Genomic DNA, 17,458 nt, shown 5'->3' with positions numbered 1-17,458 from the left:
GAGATGGGCTTTTCCAAGAAGTTAAAGAACATAAGAAAAAAAGGGGGATAGTTGAATATGTCCTTTAATTTCCCTCAGATTACTATAATTGCATTAAGAAAAACTGTAATTTCATTAAATGACATAATTACCATTAATTCACTGCAAGCTGTCGATAGAAGGGGTAATTATTCTGGAAAAAAAATCATAAGCAGGATGTGCAATGAAGCACAATTCCTCACAACAGCCATTCAATGTTTAAAATTAACCTTTAATTTTTTTGAGGGGGGAGGGGGAGAGAAACATGAGTTATGCAATGGTAGGTATTGGCTCCATAAAGCAGGCTTACAGTTTCTAGAATGAGATCCTGTAGAACAGGAACACGGGTCTGTAGAAATGTCTTTTAAGCCATCAGTAAGATTGGTCTCAAAAAGGTAGCCTGAAGGTTTATCTTTTGTCTTCTCCCCTATGATGGCCCAGCAGAATTAATGCAGTAATCAACGGTGTGCCAATGTTATTTATTACATGATTAAATATCACTCTTGCCATTTCTTTTAAAAAAGAGGCTTCTGCAAAAGAACCTTCTGATTTTCTACTTCTTTCCTTGGAAATTTCTTTCCAGTTTTTCTTGGTGGAATTTCTGAGCTCATTTGACTCTGGGAAGTGACAGAGAGTCTGCTACCACAGACGTTACTTTCTGTCGCTCCTCATTCCGTCCCTCTGCAGCTTCCGTGGCTATCCCCAATCCCCCTTATGAAAAAGCCCCGTAGGTTTCTTCCTGAGAACATCCCTCTGAGAGTTAGCAGAAGAAGTGTGGCCGGCACTTGAGTAATCGGAAGAAAGACAATGTACACAGCTTGGCCGCCCTGTCACTCCCTCTAGGAGAACGTCTCCAAAATTCTCTCCTACCTAGAAAGAAAGGTTGAAGCACTCTTGCTTCCCCCCCATCAGAATGAGAACGGCTACGGGGAAAAGAAGTGAAGTATAATTTCTCAGCACAGCTATAATTGTAGTTCCACACAGTATAATTTGGAAGATAAAAGAGATCCAAGAATGCTCCTGGTTATTTAGCTTGTAGTAGCTAAGTGACATAACGCTGGGTTTGAGAACTCGCAGTCTTTCTCCGTCCTGCCAAGTCTTCACATGTATGGCCAAAGGCTCACTTAGAGTTCAGCTTCAAAGATGAGCAGTTCATTTTAAGGAGCAAAAAGAGATATTTGATACAATTGCTTTATTCCATCAGCCAGTTATTGCCTGCTCTGACAAGCTCCCCAAGATCATTTAATTAGAAATGCTTGCCAACCTGTTATAAACACAGCATGGATTTGTTCCCTTTTTAATCATCTTTTCCTGCAAATCGCTTCCTATTCCTTTTCACTTTTCTAAACATTTTTTTTTCCTCCTACTTTAAGCTTTGAAAACTCAGAAAAAAGTGCTTTGGAACTTAAAGTTCTTCAGGTATTTGTCTCTCCCCACAGTTCATTTTAGAAGCTCTGAAATCTTCCAGGGGCATAAAAGTGTTTTTTTTTAAATAATATTAAACACACCATTCTTTAATTTTCTTTTTTAAATTTAAGCTTATACAATCTGGTGTGTTGCCAGGTGCACTGAACTAAACTTCTTCCCTCCCAAAGGCAGGAAAAGAATTTCTAAAATAATTTCCATTCCTGGGATTCCTTTCAGGAAGCTGTAAATTATTCACTTAACAACAATACCTATGTTTTGGCTAAGAAGTGGTATGTGTGCGTACACAAACACCCACACACAAACATATATGGGTATTATCCTAAGCCATAATGCGGTTAGTTTGGTTTTGGTTGAGCAATGTTGCATAAGCCTAGCCATTGTAGTTTGCCCCCCCCAAAAAAAGTTTATGGACTCTGTGAATCCAGCAAACTTGGCTTATTCAATAAAGGCTGTAGATTTATTCTTTAAAATGGCAACCTATTTTAGACACTTTAAGAGGACACTGTATATTATATATTCAGCTTTTCTTTTTTTTAAGGGAGATTAATTAAGCAATGATATTTTGACTGTATACTTTCCAGATACTCTATTTGTCATAGCAGCATTAATCCAACATTGAATCTACAAGAGATTAAAAAGCCACAACTCTTCCCAATAAGCTGATTTGTTTTCCTGCTGAAGAAGTTCTTTGGGGATTGGACACTTTATCAACACACTTGCTTATTAATAGTTGAGTCATGGGTACCATTTTTCATTTACTGAATATTCAATTAAGTAGTGATAAAGATTTATAAACTCTAAACAATCACAGTGCTAGGCTGACAGAAGACACCTGGCCATCTTTACTGTAACGTTTTTCAGAGAGGTCCATAAAAATAGGATGTTCTATATGGATATCCTAACAGGAGGAACAAGCAAGGAACATGTTTTATTGTTTCAATTTCTCCAAGAAATATAGAGCCATAAAAATCTCCCATCCCATTCCTTCCTCTTAGGGATGTTTAGACTCTAGAGTCATGTTTCCCAACCTTGACAATTTCCTGATGTGTGGCCTTCAATACCCAGCATTCCCCCAAAGCATGGCCATTGAAGTTGAATGCTGGGAGCTGACGTCCATACATCAGAAAGTTCCCAAGGTTGGAAACATGGCTTTAGAGATACCTGGCTGGCAAACTGGGCCTGATACGATGCTACCTCAAGAAGAAAAATAAGTCTTACTAGTTATTGGGCCATCTCCCCCACTGGGGGGAGATGGGCGAAGATAAATTTAATAAATAAATAAATAAATAAAGTATTGAATAAAAATTCCAAACATTTCAATCTTTTCACCAGAAAGTCCACAAGAGATGGTGACATCAGGAAAAGGTTGCTATTTGTTAAGTGACACTTATTTTTATTTGTTAAGGCATACATCTCCTTCACGTACAATATCAGGTACCCAGCCCCTGAAAAGCTGATCTTGCTGTAATGTAATGGCCAGAAGCTGAAATTGTTCAAGACTGCCTTTTCTTTATTGTTAATCCTACATTATTTGTATCTCCCATGATTACCCCTCTTCTTTTATGAGATCAGTTCTCAGAAATCTCTAAGAAGATTGCAAATTTCCTATCAGCAGCCGTTTGTTCTAGAAATCACCCAGAGCATCCTTAACATTATAAACTTTTCCAAGTTTTTTAATGTAATTTTATTTTATTTTATTCGTCATGCTTGCTGTGTTTTGCTTTTAGAATTCTTCTGGGGCCATGAATAAATAAGCAAGTAAATCTCTCATATGTTTTGTGTTACTGCATTGTTTTCTTTTTTTTTAAAAAAAAGGGTACTGTTTTAATTCCTGCATCAATGTATAATGATAGAAGCCGTCTTGAATTTTGAGAGGAAAAAATAATCGAACGGGCAAATTGTAAAAGGGGCCAGGGTTTATTGATTGATTTAGAACATTTGCATGGCTACCCAACTCAAATGACAACACTCTGGATAATGCATATGAAGCACGGTTTGGTTTTCAGTCACGTTTGGGGCAATTCTATGGGGCTAAATAAATGGGCCAAGACCTGGCAATAGCCAAAAAAGAAAAAGAAAGAAAAAAAAGCAGGGGGACAGAATTCAGCTTCCTCCCCAGATAAAAGGTTCAGCAAAAGGACAGAAGTGTTTTCAGCTCCATCCTTGTTTAGGTCTTTGCATCATATAGATCTTCTCTCAAGACATATATTACTCCAGCCAAAAGCAGCAGTTCAGTTGTTATCTAATTACAAAGGCCTCTTAAAGAAAACACATTTAATTATGTGTGTGAATTAATCCCACTCACCACAAAAGCTATCAAGCTTCTTATGGGAGATTCCCAGAGAAAGCAGCTTCGAAGGAACTGTATTGTGTTCCAAATTGCCATGGAGATTCTTTTCACACGATCCACGTTTCTTGATAAGATCTGGTGGGTAGCCAAGGGAAGGAAAATAAGGAACAGTATCAACAAGGGCAGACTAGGTTTTAGGACTGATTGGACAGCAAAAAAAAAAAAAAACCCAAACAGATACAAATGCAAATAACTTTTTACAAGTTTAATACCTTATTATTATTATTATTATTATTATTATTATTTATATCGATGCATTATACCATGCTTCGAATACACTGACAATTCTCTTTGCTCTTCACTGCATCCTTCTTAAAATGCTGCAGAGTAATATGACAAAACAAAAGAAGTATTTAATTGAAACGAGGGTTTTTCCTGATTAGGGAGCCCAATGAATCCAAACATTCAACAATGAATCTAACATTCCTATTCAGCATAAGCTTCTACAGGGTTGGGCAAGTGACATCATGTATCTCTGGATGTCATCATCCCAATCACGCAGACGATGTGATTTGCATGACATCATAGCTCAGGTAACATCCTCTGATATCATTGTGGTTTCTCACTGATATCAATGCTACTAAGCCTCCTCCCTGTGTGTTCAGCATCTAATAGCTGTAACAACCTATCTTGAGAACTTGAATGTCCTTTATCTCGTAGCACACGCAGATGTGGCACTTATCAAAGAATGAACAAACAGGGTTATGGAGTTCTGGGGTCAATGGGGCTTAGCAACTGACATACCTTCTTGGAAAACTTGCGGTTGTCTTCTAAAAATCTCCTCTCGCGTGGAGAAAAGGTTCTAAGGCTTGCTTTTACCTGAAATAAAGTAGCAAGAGCCACACAACATCAAGGTTCAGAGCTCCATTTAGCATTCAAGCATTACCCCACAACACTGACAAGTTTACGCCTAGATATCTTCTGCTAATAGTCCTTTTGTCCAAATAGTCCACTACAGTTGGAACCTCCCTTGTTAAACTCTTCTTCAGTCTTGGACAAAAGGTCACTCAGAAACATACCGACACTCATAAAGAGGTAATTCAGAATCAGGATAAACCATGGTTTATGGAATGGGCTGCTGCAGGTCTTGGGCTCATGCAAACCCTATTCTGAACAATGCAGCCAAGAATCAAGGAAGAGAAGCATTTATTTCCACTTTTCATGAACCCTATTATTTATTTATTTATGTAAATTTCTTGGCCACCAAACTCCAGTGGACTTTAGTAGATATACAAAGGAATTGTATATCTGATTTCTAAGCCATGGTTAACCTTTACAACAGTTTGTTGAAACAAGTCAGCTTCATAAGTGATGTTTTCATATATTTCATTGGAAGACAGCATTCAACCACTCAGACTCCCTCCAGAGCACTGCAATTTCCAAAATGCACAACCAGCATTCTTTGCTGGCTCAGAATTATGGAAGTTGTCATCCCAGCACACTTCTAGGGTGCCAAGGTGGGGAAGGCTAACATCAGATCATCTTACCCCCACTCCTCTCAAGACCATAGACTTACAGGATTAAACAGGACTTCCATCTCCAAGTGGACCATGCCTTTCGATGCGACTTCCAGATCTTTATTCTTTAACACATAGCAACTTTGCTGCCCATTTTTAATCTGTGAGTAAAAAATAAAGAAAAGGGTCAATATATCACCGCTGTGAAGCTATTTTCATAGTTTTAAATGCATTTGCACTACTAACATCAAGTCAAGCTTGGTTTGGAGGCTTGCTTTCAGCTGGAGGCAACATTGAAGTCCACACACACATACAAGCTGCCCTGAAAAGACAGGTTCGTTATTTTATTTTATTTTATTTTATTTTATTTTATTTTATTTTATTTTATTTATTGAATGTGTCGCCCGCCCATCTCCCCCCAATGGGGGACTCTGGGCGGCTGACAAACAATGTTTTATTATTTTATTTTATTTTATAATATGTTATTATTTTATTTTACTTTTTAGTTCACATTTATAATGTGCCTCTCTGCGACTATTTTCCTACAATGAAAAGAACGCACCCAACCTCAGACCTAAACCTGCATGTTCTGTTCCAGCATCTAGCCAGCTTTGCTTCCCTCCTCAAGATCGCGTTCTCCAGGAATGCTGTTGTCTGTTCAAGGGCCTCGTCTGCCTCTGTGTGGCACATTGAGGGCGGCAGTTCAGACTTGGGTTGGGGCTAGGGCCCATTTTGAGAAAGGGGGTCACCAGTTCATAAGGGTGGAATAGGTGCTTTATGTATCTCAAGAAGATGCTCCTATTTTGCCCCTGAGCTCCCACCCTACGCCAAACAGAGCCCCGTTTTCGAATTAGACCATACCAGGGGACTCATCGCTTTTCACATCACAAAATTGTGGACTAAAGCAACCCAGATAGCATAAATGAGTCAAGGAAAATGGGGGGTGGGGGGGGGGGAAATATGTTGTTTTTTTTTTACTGTAGTTAAGCTAAAATGAACAAAATCCAGTCAGAAAACAAAACCCGTCCAGGAAGCCCAACAGCCAGCAGGAAATCATTAGTTGCTGCTATTTACAATTTTAAACAGCTCTTTTCTTTCCAGATAGCACAGGCTAGGGGAAACAATGCCTCACCAAATAATCCATGAAACAAAATGACTACCCAAAATCCAGGAGGGGGGGGGGGAGTCAAACCCTTCCCCCCCTCTATCCCCCAAGTATGCTGAATCTACAAAACCATAATGGGAAAAATATTCACACATACACAGAGAGACAAAATAAATACACATAACAAAAATAAATTGACTTCCATAAATAGTTTGGTGCCTAGAATATAAAATGTACTTTCTAGGTTCTAATTTGTTTGTTGGCTTCTGTCGTGCTAAATGGGGGAGAAAAAAAAATCTCAACCCATTTGGCTCATCCCGAAAGGTGGCCTTCGCTTTTCAAAAGTGCAGAAAAATATACATTATACACGGTACAATAAGGATTGATGACACATTTGGCTTCTCCTTTGCCTCCCCCCCACCCTGCCCACTGCTTCCCACCCCCAGCTCTGCTTTTAGGATGGGAAATAACTCAATTCAAAGTAACGTAACATGAAAGCTGTCACAGAACGGGGAGGAAAATCATCTTTGGCAGAACAAAACACTCAAAGATGATTTTGAAATTGCAGCCACATTTTAAGATGCGCTCACAAAAGCCTCGTTAAGATTTAAGAAAGGAGGTCGTGAGATGGAACAGCACTCTCGCTGGTATAGTCATGACTACCTGAGTTTACACAGTTCCATGACGGGTAAGAAACTATAGTAATTCTGTTCATTTGCAAGGAGTTTTCATCTTCTTCTAAACCAGTGTTGTCCAAACTTGGCCACTTTAAGATGAGTGGACTTCAACTCCCAGAATTCCCCAGCCAGCCATGCTCCTATTTTGCCCCTGAGCTCCCACCCTACGCCAAACAGAGCCCCGTTTTCAAATTAGACCATACCAGGGGACTCATCGCTTTTCACATCACAAAATTGTGGACTAAAGCAACCCAGATAGCATAAATGAGTCAAGGAAAATGGGGGGTGGGGGGGAAATTATTATTATTTTGTTTTACTGTAGTTAAGCTAAAATGAACAAAATCCAGTCAGAAAACAAAACCCGTCCAGGAAGCCCAACAGCCAGCAGGAAATCATTAGTTGCTGCTATTTACAATTTTAAACAGCTCTTTTCCCATGCTGGCTGGGGAATTCTGGGAGTTGAAGTCCACTCATTTTAAAGTGGCCAAGTTTGGACAACACTGTTCTAAACCAAAGGAGTTGAGCAGGAGTTTGCACCAGCAAACACAGACAATGTTTGTCTTTTAAAACACTACCAGGCTGAACTGTACTTGTTCTCCCTTCAAAACTCTTCATGATGCATGGAATGGTTAAGAAAACTGTATGTTGCTAGCCAACCTTTGCTCCCAGAATTAATTCCCAAGATCTTATATAGGATTCTTTACAGCAACAAATCGGTTGTAGAATTTTTTTTCTTTCTTCCAAAGGGAGTAAATTGGAAAGGGGGGGGGGGACCTTACCTCTCACTGCTTCTACTTTCTGTTCTGTTCGATGATTATATGACTGGACACCTTTGCATCATTAGTTGACCACTGGATAGCCAGATAGTCATTGCAAAGAATTCCATAAGAAAGATGGCAACCTCAGTGTTAGAGCACAACGGCAGGTTGTAAATCAAATAAATAAGAGGGTGCACACCCGGTGACTGGTTTTGAACTAAAAACAGGAAAAGCCACTGCGTGACTCAATCATTTTGGGTTCTCCCAGGTTTTATTCAGCTTGGCCAACAGGCTTCAGAGAAGCGTTCTTCAGAAACGTGCTCGTCACATTTAGAGATGCAAAGAGGTGAAATAAAGACTGAGGGGGAAACATTGTTCTGGAGCTTTGGAGAGAAGATACTTTTTTTCTTGAAAAAAAATGAAAGAAAACTCTTCATGATGCATGGAATGGTTAAGAAAACTGTATGTTGCTAGCCAACCTTTGCTCCCAGAATTAATTCCCAAGATCTTACATAGGATTCTTTACAGCAACAAATTGGTTTAATCATTGTATGCAGATGGCAAACTCTAGAGTAGAACTTTCAAATGCAAGGGCAAAAATGCATTTCTGCCTCTGAGGAGTGCTACTATTTATTCACAAGAGAAGGAAACAGGCCACCTTTTTTGCCCATAGGCTGACTTCTTATAGATTCTGGATCAAAAGGTTGGTCAATCTGCCCTCCACTAGACCACAAAAGACAGTGAGCGAAGGAGCCATTGATTTATTTATATTTGTAAACAGAACTGTATTTCAGTTTGTCTCAAAATTTCCATTCCACCCCCCCCCCAAAAAAACAGAAAATATATCCCATTTTTTTCCGTTTTCAAAAACATTACATTTCGACTCACAATTACATCACAGGTTGCCTCATAGTAGTTCAGCACTATTGGATGAAGCATTGGCTTCTACAATAACTCAGGGACAGTATCTTTTTTTCCATTGACGATTACCAGAAAGTTAATTGGGTAGACAAATTTAAGCACACAATTTCAGTTACGCTAAGCCACCGATTCTCAAGCTTTCTACATCCAAGAGGATTAAAGTTCACGAAAGCCAATCTTCCCCAAAATGGCAGCCAAAATAGGCAGAACCAGAGCATAGAACATGTACCACAGAAGGAAACATATAATCTGGATGACAGGGTTATTGATTTCAAGAAAAACAAGCCATTACTCCGACTGTTTCTACTATTAATATCATCAGAACAGGTGGAATTACCTAGCTGGCTTTGGCTGATTTCCAACAGCTGAACCAAGTTGGACTGGGTCAGTATTTGGATGGGAAACCACCAGGAAAACTCAGGAGTAGGCTAGAGTAAGAGTTGAGAAGAAACCCAGAAGATGGCAATGGCAGACCATTTCTATACTGTTATCAATGAAACTACAAGGCTGTGTCCATGAAGCTACCAAGAGCCCAGTTCAACTCAAAGGAATCTTTACCTACTTCTTTCATAAACCAACTGGAAGACATATGCAGGGATCAGAAAGCTCCAAGTATCATCTGAAACAAACCTGAAACCCACAGGAATATCCAGAGACAAGAAATACTACCTTAAACTAACCTTTGCTAACCTTGGCACCCTTCAGATATGGACTTCGGTTCCCAGAATTCCCCAGCCAGCATGACCATTGAAAACTACATACCTGGAGAATGCCCAGAAGGCGGTCATAGTCTCTCCAATATGAGAAATTAGAAGCTTGAACAACCCTATAAGGGTGCATGGATGACTGAAAAAAATATACAGACAAACCTTTGAATATTTGAAAAAGTCTAATATCCCTAGTGTGAAGACTTCCAAACGGAACAAAACGCTATCATCTAATCACCCCTGCAGAATATCAGACTTCAGGCAACTGTATGCCAGATTTTTCCCAGCCTAATGGATAGATTTGCTCAACCATTTGTACAAAACATGCCAGGTAAAATGGATGTGTGGGAATTCAGCACTACTAAGGACAGCCAATGCTAAATCTATTAAGCAACCACCCTATTGACCGCTGGAGAATTTTAATGAAACAGAAAAAGTTGGAGTCTGACACAGTACAGGGCGCTAAGGAGACAGAGCTCTTATAGGGGAATGGCAGGTTTTTCATTGCTCTTGTCTGCAAGAAAAATGAGCTGGCAACTCTTCTGCCATTTCACACACGCACCCCAACCCACACAAGCATTTATTTACAGAAGTACATCTGGCTTCGATGCAGACCCAGTCTCTGCCATTGAAAGCATGGCACGCAATGGTTTCAGCAGAACCCAGAATTCTCCACCGCAGAGTAAGACAGGGGGAGCGTAAACAGCTGCAAGGAATCATTGGCTATGCTGATATCTGAGCAGAGATTCATCATTTGGCCAACCCAGGAAATTGCTGTCCAAATGTTGCCACTGTGAACAAGTTCTCTCCTCCCCATTCTACCAAGTTCAATGCTGTTTCCCATCTCCTGATTTCCTCTTGCGAATTACCATCCACAAAGCAGGCAACCTCTTTATTATGGTTAAGGTAGATATCATGGAAGAGTGAACAAGTTTCTGAATTTTCCAAAGTTCTTCCACAGGCGAAATGTTAAGCAAAATAGAAGGGGGTAGAGAAGGAGGAGAAAAAAGATAACTCCCTCCAGAAGGAACCAAAAAGTCACTATTCAGTTGCAGATTCGATGTGAATTCCAGGATGTGTCAAGCAGTCCTAGGCTTACCAGTTTCGAAGACCTGTATTCAAAGGTGTTCACTCACAGCAAATTATAGGATTGTAACCATAAAGCTCTGTCCTATAACGATGCAATTATATTATTTCCATGTTGTGTCCAGCTAATCTGATTTAGTTCGATATGGACACTTGAAAGAACAAAGTCCATTCGGAGTGAGGCTTATGCTTTTTAGTACACTGACGCTGTCCCCAAGTTAGGTATGTGGGGGATTCAGTGCCTTTAAATCCCTTATTGAACTATTTATCCCCAACCCAGAAAAAACCACCAAAGCAAACCACCGCCTTCCCACTCTCTGTAGTCCAGAGTAAACTCCAGAAACTTCAATCCCTTCTTTTCGCTTTTCCCCAGCCTAACGTCTTCCAAATGCAATAGAACAGCAACCACAGATATGGTAGGATGGCCTTCAACCACGTATGCTAAAACATCTACTAAATGCAGCCCCAAAACATCTGTACCTAAGCTGTAGCTTTGTTCTCCATCTACGCAACACAAGGAAGGCCTCTTTCCCCCTCTTACTTCAACAACAATTTAAGTACATTGTTCACTAGGGATGTGCAAAACACACCAATTCCAGATCGTTCTGTTCCCAGATTGGTGAGTTTTGCACATTGCAATTGTTTGCTCCATTTGCTAGGACCCACCAAAGCACAAATAAAGCAAGATGAGAATTGGATCTAGTCTACAGGCAACCAGCTGGCCACCCTTGAAATATTAATTTATTTACTTATTATATTTCTAATCTATCCAATACCCAGAGTTCTCAGAGCAGATTACAAAGTTACTAGAATCATTAAAAGTTGTTGGAAACATCTGAAAAAAGAGAAAAAGATTAAAACAATGAAACCAATACAATACAATCAGTCAAAAGGCCAGGAAGGAGACTAAGCTGAAGTCTAGAATTCCAATGAAAAAAATCAGAAAAAGTCTGATTTATTATTATTATTATTTTTGGCCATCATCGACTAACGTGACTCTTCTACCATATTCCAGTGTCGAGCAAGCACTGAACAGTACGTTCGATTCAAAACCATTAAAATGCCTAGGAAGGAAAGGAACCTTTTGGTTTAGTGCCAGAAAGAAAGGAATGGCTTTGCCACCTAGTTTATTGCTCATTTTTAATCTGTCTTTTCTACTTACTAAAATTCTGTATTTTTGGTTTTCAAAATTTTGTTAGCCACTGGGAGCACTCCCTAGAGTAGGAGAACATATAGCAAGCAAGCAAGCAAGCAAGCAAGCAAGCAAGCAAGCAAGCAAATAAATAAATAAATAAATAAATAAATAAACAAACGCCACCCTGAGTTGTGCATTCCCCAAGCAGGGGTCCATAACTGAAGAGGCCCTGTTTCTCCAGCCACCTCCAAGTTCCCCTGACACGTTCATCAGGCAGAAGGTATTCCTTGAGATAATCTAGCCTCAGCCTCCTTCAGCTCTAACCCAGTGTCTCTCGACCTTGGCAACTTGAAGATGTGTGGACTTCAGTTCCCAGAATTCCCCAGCCAGCATGGCTGGCTGGGGAATTCTGGGAGTTGAAGTCCACGCATCTTCAAGCTGCCCGGGTTGAGAAGCCCTGCTCTAGCCATTAGAACCAAGCCTTTCAACTGGGCCCCAGAAACACACAGGCAATATTATTTGTTCTTAAAATATGGGCTACACCAGAGAATGTAGAGAGTTAATGTTCTACTTCACTTTCTCCATAACCACCCACATGTACGTCTCCCTCCCTCTCACAGCCTCATCCTGGAAATGGTGAGGGGCTCTTGACAAACGCCTATAAAATCAAGAGGAAAGGGGGAGAAAATTGGGATCTAACATATCCCTGTCAAACTCACACAGCCGGCTGCCTCTCACATAGACCATTTGGCAAACCCTGGTTCTCCAGGAGACCAGATGCTCGCGCTGCTCCCGTCCAGCAGCATCAGGGATATGAGGATTTGGGGAGAAATTAACAGAGTCATCAAAAATTGAATAAAAGATGTTAAGGAGTTGTTCCTTCCCTGTAAACATCAAACGGTTCGGCGCACGACGCGAGCTTTGAGAACGGTTCCCAAAAAAAAAAAATAAAGCTGAGCCAACATTGGAGGGCTACAGATATGAAAGAACAGGATCAAAAAGAGCATTATATCTATATATGCTTTTCAAAAAGGAGAGGTAAACAAAGATTTTCTGGGGAAGGACTGGCCAGCTTCAAAGAACCCAATCCAAAGTATCCTGTATTCATGGCTGAAGGGGAAAAAAATTACCTCAGCAAGTTTCAAATGTATAGAGCAGGTATAAATCTACCTTCGGAGACAGCTGTTTCTGACCATAGTGAGATTTGAAGAACATCTATCTGCTAGTCTCCAAACCTTACTAAGTGATATCTTCTACCTGTAATTTTAAAAATACAGGTTGCCCTTCAAAAGAAATGTTTTCCCAGCCTGCCTTAAAAACTGTTTCCAATCACAGTCTAAAAGAAAAGAAATTAAAGTGGAAAACAGCAGCTGAAAATACAGATGTGCAAAAAGTCATAAGTTTGAGGGGGCCCAAAGGTCAAGAGGAACGTTGCCATGAAGCTGCACATTTGCAGATACCTTTGAAAGCGAGCCATCTCGGCAATAAGAAAAAAAAAAGGGGGGGGGGGGTTAAAGGCGATGCTAAAAGCTATGAAAGTCAAGAAAAGAAACTACAACTTTCATTCAGACCACCTCGGGCCGCTGCTGTTATGGTCTAATTAAAGAGGAGGACCCAATCAAACTCGGCCACTAACGATGCTACGAGGGTCTTTCTTGTTTAAAAATCAGAAGCGGCCTTATTTATTTATTTAATTATTCATTTGCCGCCCATCTCCCCCAGAGGGTGACTCTGGGTGGCTTACAATTAAAATCCGAAACCATAAAAACAGTAAAACTATAAATATCCATATTAAAATAACTAGTAACAATTCTATATAAAAAAATCATCCCACCAGCCAATTCCAACAATCCAAGCTCCCAACAGATCCCCAGGCCATCTGGTATAGCCATGTTTTACACTTTTTCAGAAGGCCAGGAGAGTAGGGGCGCACCACACCTCAGGTGGTAAGCTGTTCCACAGGGCAGGGGCCACAGCAGAAAAGACCCTCTTCCTAGACTCCGCCAACTGGAATTCCTTGACTGGCAGGGTCCGCAACATGCCCGTTCTGCCAGATCAAGTGGGGCGGGCAGATATAACGGGGGTGAGACAGCTCCTCAGATAACCTGGTCCTGTGCCATGAAGGGCTTTAAAGGTAATACCCAACACCTTGAATTGGACCCAGAAGCAAGCCGGCAACCAATGCAGCTCGCATAACAGAGGTGTTTTATGTGCCACCCTAGGGGCGTTCAAAACTGTCTGCGCCCCTGCATTTTGCACCAGCTGCAGCTTCCAAATACTCTTCAAGGGTAGCCCCATGTAGAGTGCATTACAGTCATCCAAACAGAAGGTGACCAGGGCAGGAAGGACCACACGGTCCCTTTTTTTTTTCCTAGCCTTAACTAGAAAAGGAAGAAGATGCCAACCTTGGTTTACCAATGTGCCTTCAGACAGGCCCCTTGGTGTTCACTAGGCTCCTTAGACAGACAGATGGTTGGCCTGCTGCGTCAGCCTGTAGCATTACACTGAGTTGCATCAATGCCTTTGGGCCCCCCTGGGATTTAAGAGCACATCCTGAGGTTGTCTTCTAGTAAAGGGGTGTTTTGTGATAGGCCATGCCTCCTACAGCAACCCTTTCATAAAGGGACAAGTCTGCCACTCCACAGGCACACCTGGCCCAGAAAGGTGGTCTTGTTTTATACATTGTCCTTTTCTTATCTGCCACCAAGCAGGGTTTCCCTATATTACAGAAGCGGATGCCTCCTTATTAGAGACAAAGGTAAAATAAACTGGCCTGCTGCAAAGAACAGGGAGTTTATCAAACCGTATTTAATGCCCCCCAAAATCTCTCCCTTTCCCTTGAGTGGAGAAAGCAAAAACAAAATAATATGAAGGGATATAATCTACAGATCAGTAGGAAAAGCTTGGAAAGGAAGGTGGTTTTGCAAATGTGCTGCAAAGGTTAAATGGCTGGTGATACTAAGACCTTGACAACATCTCCACCATAATAGTACTCTGGATCAGCTTTGCAGCTATATGAAACTATACAATAATAATAAGGATGATTGTGTACCACGATGAAATTAAGCTTAAGTTGCAATAACAAAAAAAATCCCATCCAAAATATAATTAAGCACAACTAACCCAGATTTGACTCAGCAGAATGCCATGAATTTGGATTGCACTCGGTCCCCTTGAAATGCTACGTCTGTTTTGAACCTTAACTTGACAACGAATACCGAAAGTACCTAGAAAATCAGCTATACTAATTAAGGCATATTCTAAGTGCCCTGGAGAAAAGTGTGTGCAAGTGTGTGTGCCCATGCGCACAACAGTGAAGTATGCAAGAGAGTAAACAAAGGAAATACGGTCCAAAGGAAACCAGGCTGCTGAACGGATGAATCAAAACTATGCCAATATTCCTGTCTTCATACACACAAAGCATGATTGAAAGAGAACCCTACCTGCAATGTAAAGGATTGTCGAAATGCCAACATCAAGACAGGGTTATTTTTCTTTCTGCCCACATCATTGCAAGAGGATAAGAATGCAGCCATGTCCCATGGAGACCATTAAGACTGAGATGAAGTATGGAGCCAAAACAACAACTTACAGACAGTAAAGGGATGGCAACTTTTCCAAGAAAGTCAGGCGGCTTATCTCCATCTTCATCAAACACCATGACTTCCAGAACATCGTGGATGTCTTTAACGGGGCTGGAAAAGAGATTTGCAGAGTTAGGAATTCATATTCATTCCGTCTGCCACAAAAAGAGCTAAGGATGCGCGTTCAGTCATTAAGTTCCAATCACTTTGGTGGGTTAAACTTGCATATCCAGGAATTACATTCCCCCTTCCCTCAGACCCAATCAAATCGGCTTCATTTTTGCAAGGATTCGAAATCACAGGAACGGGAGCGACCTTGGGGATCCTCTAGCAGCTCATCTCCCTGCTCACTGTTAAATCTGCCACAGAAAATTTCACTCAAGCAAGCCTTCCAAACTTGTTGCCCTTCAGATATGTTAGGACTGTAGCTCCCCTAATCCCATTGCTGGGTGGGAACTTTGGAAGTCGTAGTCCCAACACATGTGGAAGACAAGTTATGGAAAGCTACATTACAATAGGCCCTGCAGTTCACTTCCCTTGAGATGGTCTGTGACACTCCCGTGTTCCTAGTGTTAGGAAGTTTCTCCTAACATTCACTTCAAATCCATTCACTTGCATTTTCTACCCACTGGTTCCAGCCTTGCCCTTTGGAGCAAGAGAGTGTTAGTCCATCTTCTGTGTGACATTTTTTTTTTTTTTGAATCAGTGTTGACTCCTGCTGACTGCCTAGACTAGTCCCTGAAGTTTTCTTGGCAAGATTTTGGAAGTGGTTTGCCATGGCCTCCTTCCTAGGGCTGAGAGAGAGGGACTGGCCCAAGGTCACCCAGCTGGCTTTGTGCCTAGGTGGGACTAGAACTCAACAGTCTCCTGGTTTCTAATCTGGTGCCTTAACCACTACACCAAACTGGCTCTCTTCTGCATGACTACTTTTGAAATATTTAAAGGCTGCTATCTTGCCTCCTCTTTATCTTCTCCTGGGCTAAGCAGCATGTTGGGTAAAAAATTGGAAAAAATGCTTTTGGGTATGCATGGGGTGCAAATGCACAGCTGTCTTCAACAGGTGCTATGTTTGTGTTCCTGCAGACTCCAGAGCTCTTTTTTGGAACTGAATTTGAAGCACTGCATAGCCCTATTATTTATAGCAAGGAGTTCTACGTATCCTTCCTGGAGGAGAGGCAGGATATAAATCTAATGATTTCCACTGTTCTACATAGAATGTGGTCTTCCAACTACCTCGCCCTCATTTTTGCCCTTCTACAATTTGTCAACACCCTTCTTAAAACATGGTGCTTCAAAGTGGACATGGTGTTCAAAATCTGGCCTGCAAAATGCAGAGCAGAGTGGAATGATTAGTTCTGGGCACTATGTTCCACATTGCAAACTATGGTTGCATCAACATCTTTGTCTTTAGCATGCTCCTACAACCTTTACATACAAACTACACCAAGGCTGTTACAACTTGTTACAACTTGATGTCTTGTGCTAAGACATACAAGAGACTGAACTTTGTTAAATTTTATCTGGCTGATTTTGGGCCATTCTTCAAGTTTGCCAAGATCCTTCTGAATCTTCATGCTGTCAATAGCAGTCACAATTCTCTCTGAGTGATCTACATGTTTGATAAACAATCCCTCTATACCTTTATCCCAATCATTTATTAAAATGTGAAGCATGAGCAGATAGGACAGTGTGATTTCCCAATAGTTTCATATAAAGATATTAAATGCATATAGAGATATTTAACCAACTGTAGATATACCTGATGTTCTTGCAATACCCTATCTATATTTTACCATCTGATCAACATAGTGTCAGACTCTTTGACAGCTGCATAAAACTGAAAGGGGTTCTTTCTAAGCATGATTCTCACAGAGTCTTTCTAGCAAGGTTTATTGAGAAGAAAGAGCTGGGGTTATGAGAATTCCAGCAACTTAAGTACTTCCTCTTTAGAACAAATGAATCTCAATGAGCACTAAGATGAAGACTTTCTGATTCTCTTTCTAATGGCTTCTGATACTCCAGAAGGGAGGCAGGTCTCTTTATTATAACAGAGAAGCTCCAAATGGTTCTTGTTAACACAACAGTCTCCCAAATAATCTGTATCAGTCTGGGAACCACTGCTTACAAATGGACATTATGTCATACATTATCAAATGGTTCTCTGATGGAATTCTCTGACCCTGAGAATGGATGTTTCCAAAACAGTGAAAAACAAGAACATTTTTGTGGTAT

The 17,458-nt window shown here is 40.8% G+C and overlaps 1 protein-coding gene across 1 annotated transcript in view; it reads right to left on the bottom strand.

Annotated features, from left to right (window-relative positions):
- Window positions 1–17,458, bottom strand: part of MCTP2 (multiple C2 and transmembrane domain containing 2) — a 132,211-nt gene that overhangs the window by 44,576 nt on the left and 70,177 nt on the right. Inside the window, exons 14-17 of the mRNA XM_088139178.1 lie at window positions 15,235–15,337; window positions 5,313–5,414; window positions 4,541–4,615; window positions 3,752–3,871 (exon numbers count right to left, since the gene is read on the bottom strand). Of these exons, the coding sequence (XP_087995304.1) occupies window positions 3,752–3,871; window positions 4,541–4,615; window positions 5,313–5,414; window positions 15,235–15,337 (400 nt within the window). The remainder of the gene's footprint in view (window positions 1–3,751; window positions 3,872–4,540; window positions 4,616–5,312; window positions 5,415–15,234; window positions 15,338–17,458) is intronic.

This window comes from Python bivittatus, unplaced genomic scaffold, assembly GCF_059951505.1.
Source record: "Python bivittatus isolate LINGU-HERP-01145 unplaced genomic scaffold, Pbiv_v1 ctg000210_np1212, whole genome shotgun sequence".
NCBI classification, from domain to species: Eukaryota; Metazoa; Chordata; class Lepidosauria; order Squamata; family Pythonidae; genus Python; species Python bivittatus.
This window is presented reverse-complemented; position numbering and strand designations above follow the sequence as displayed.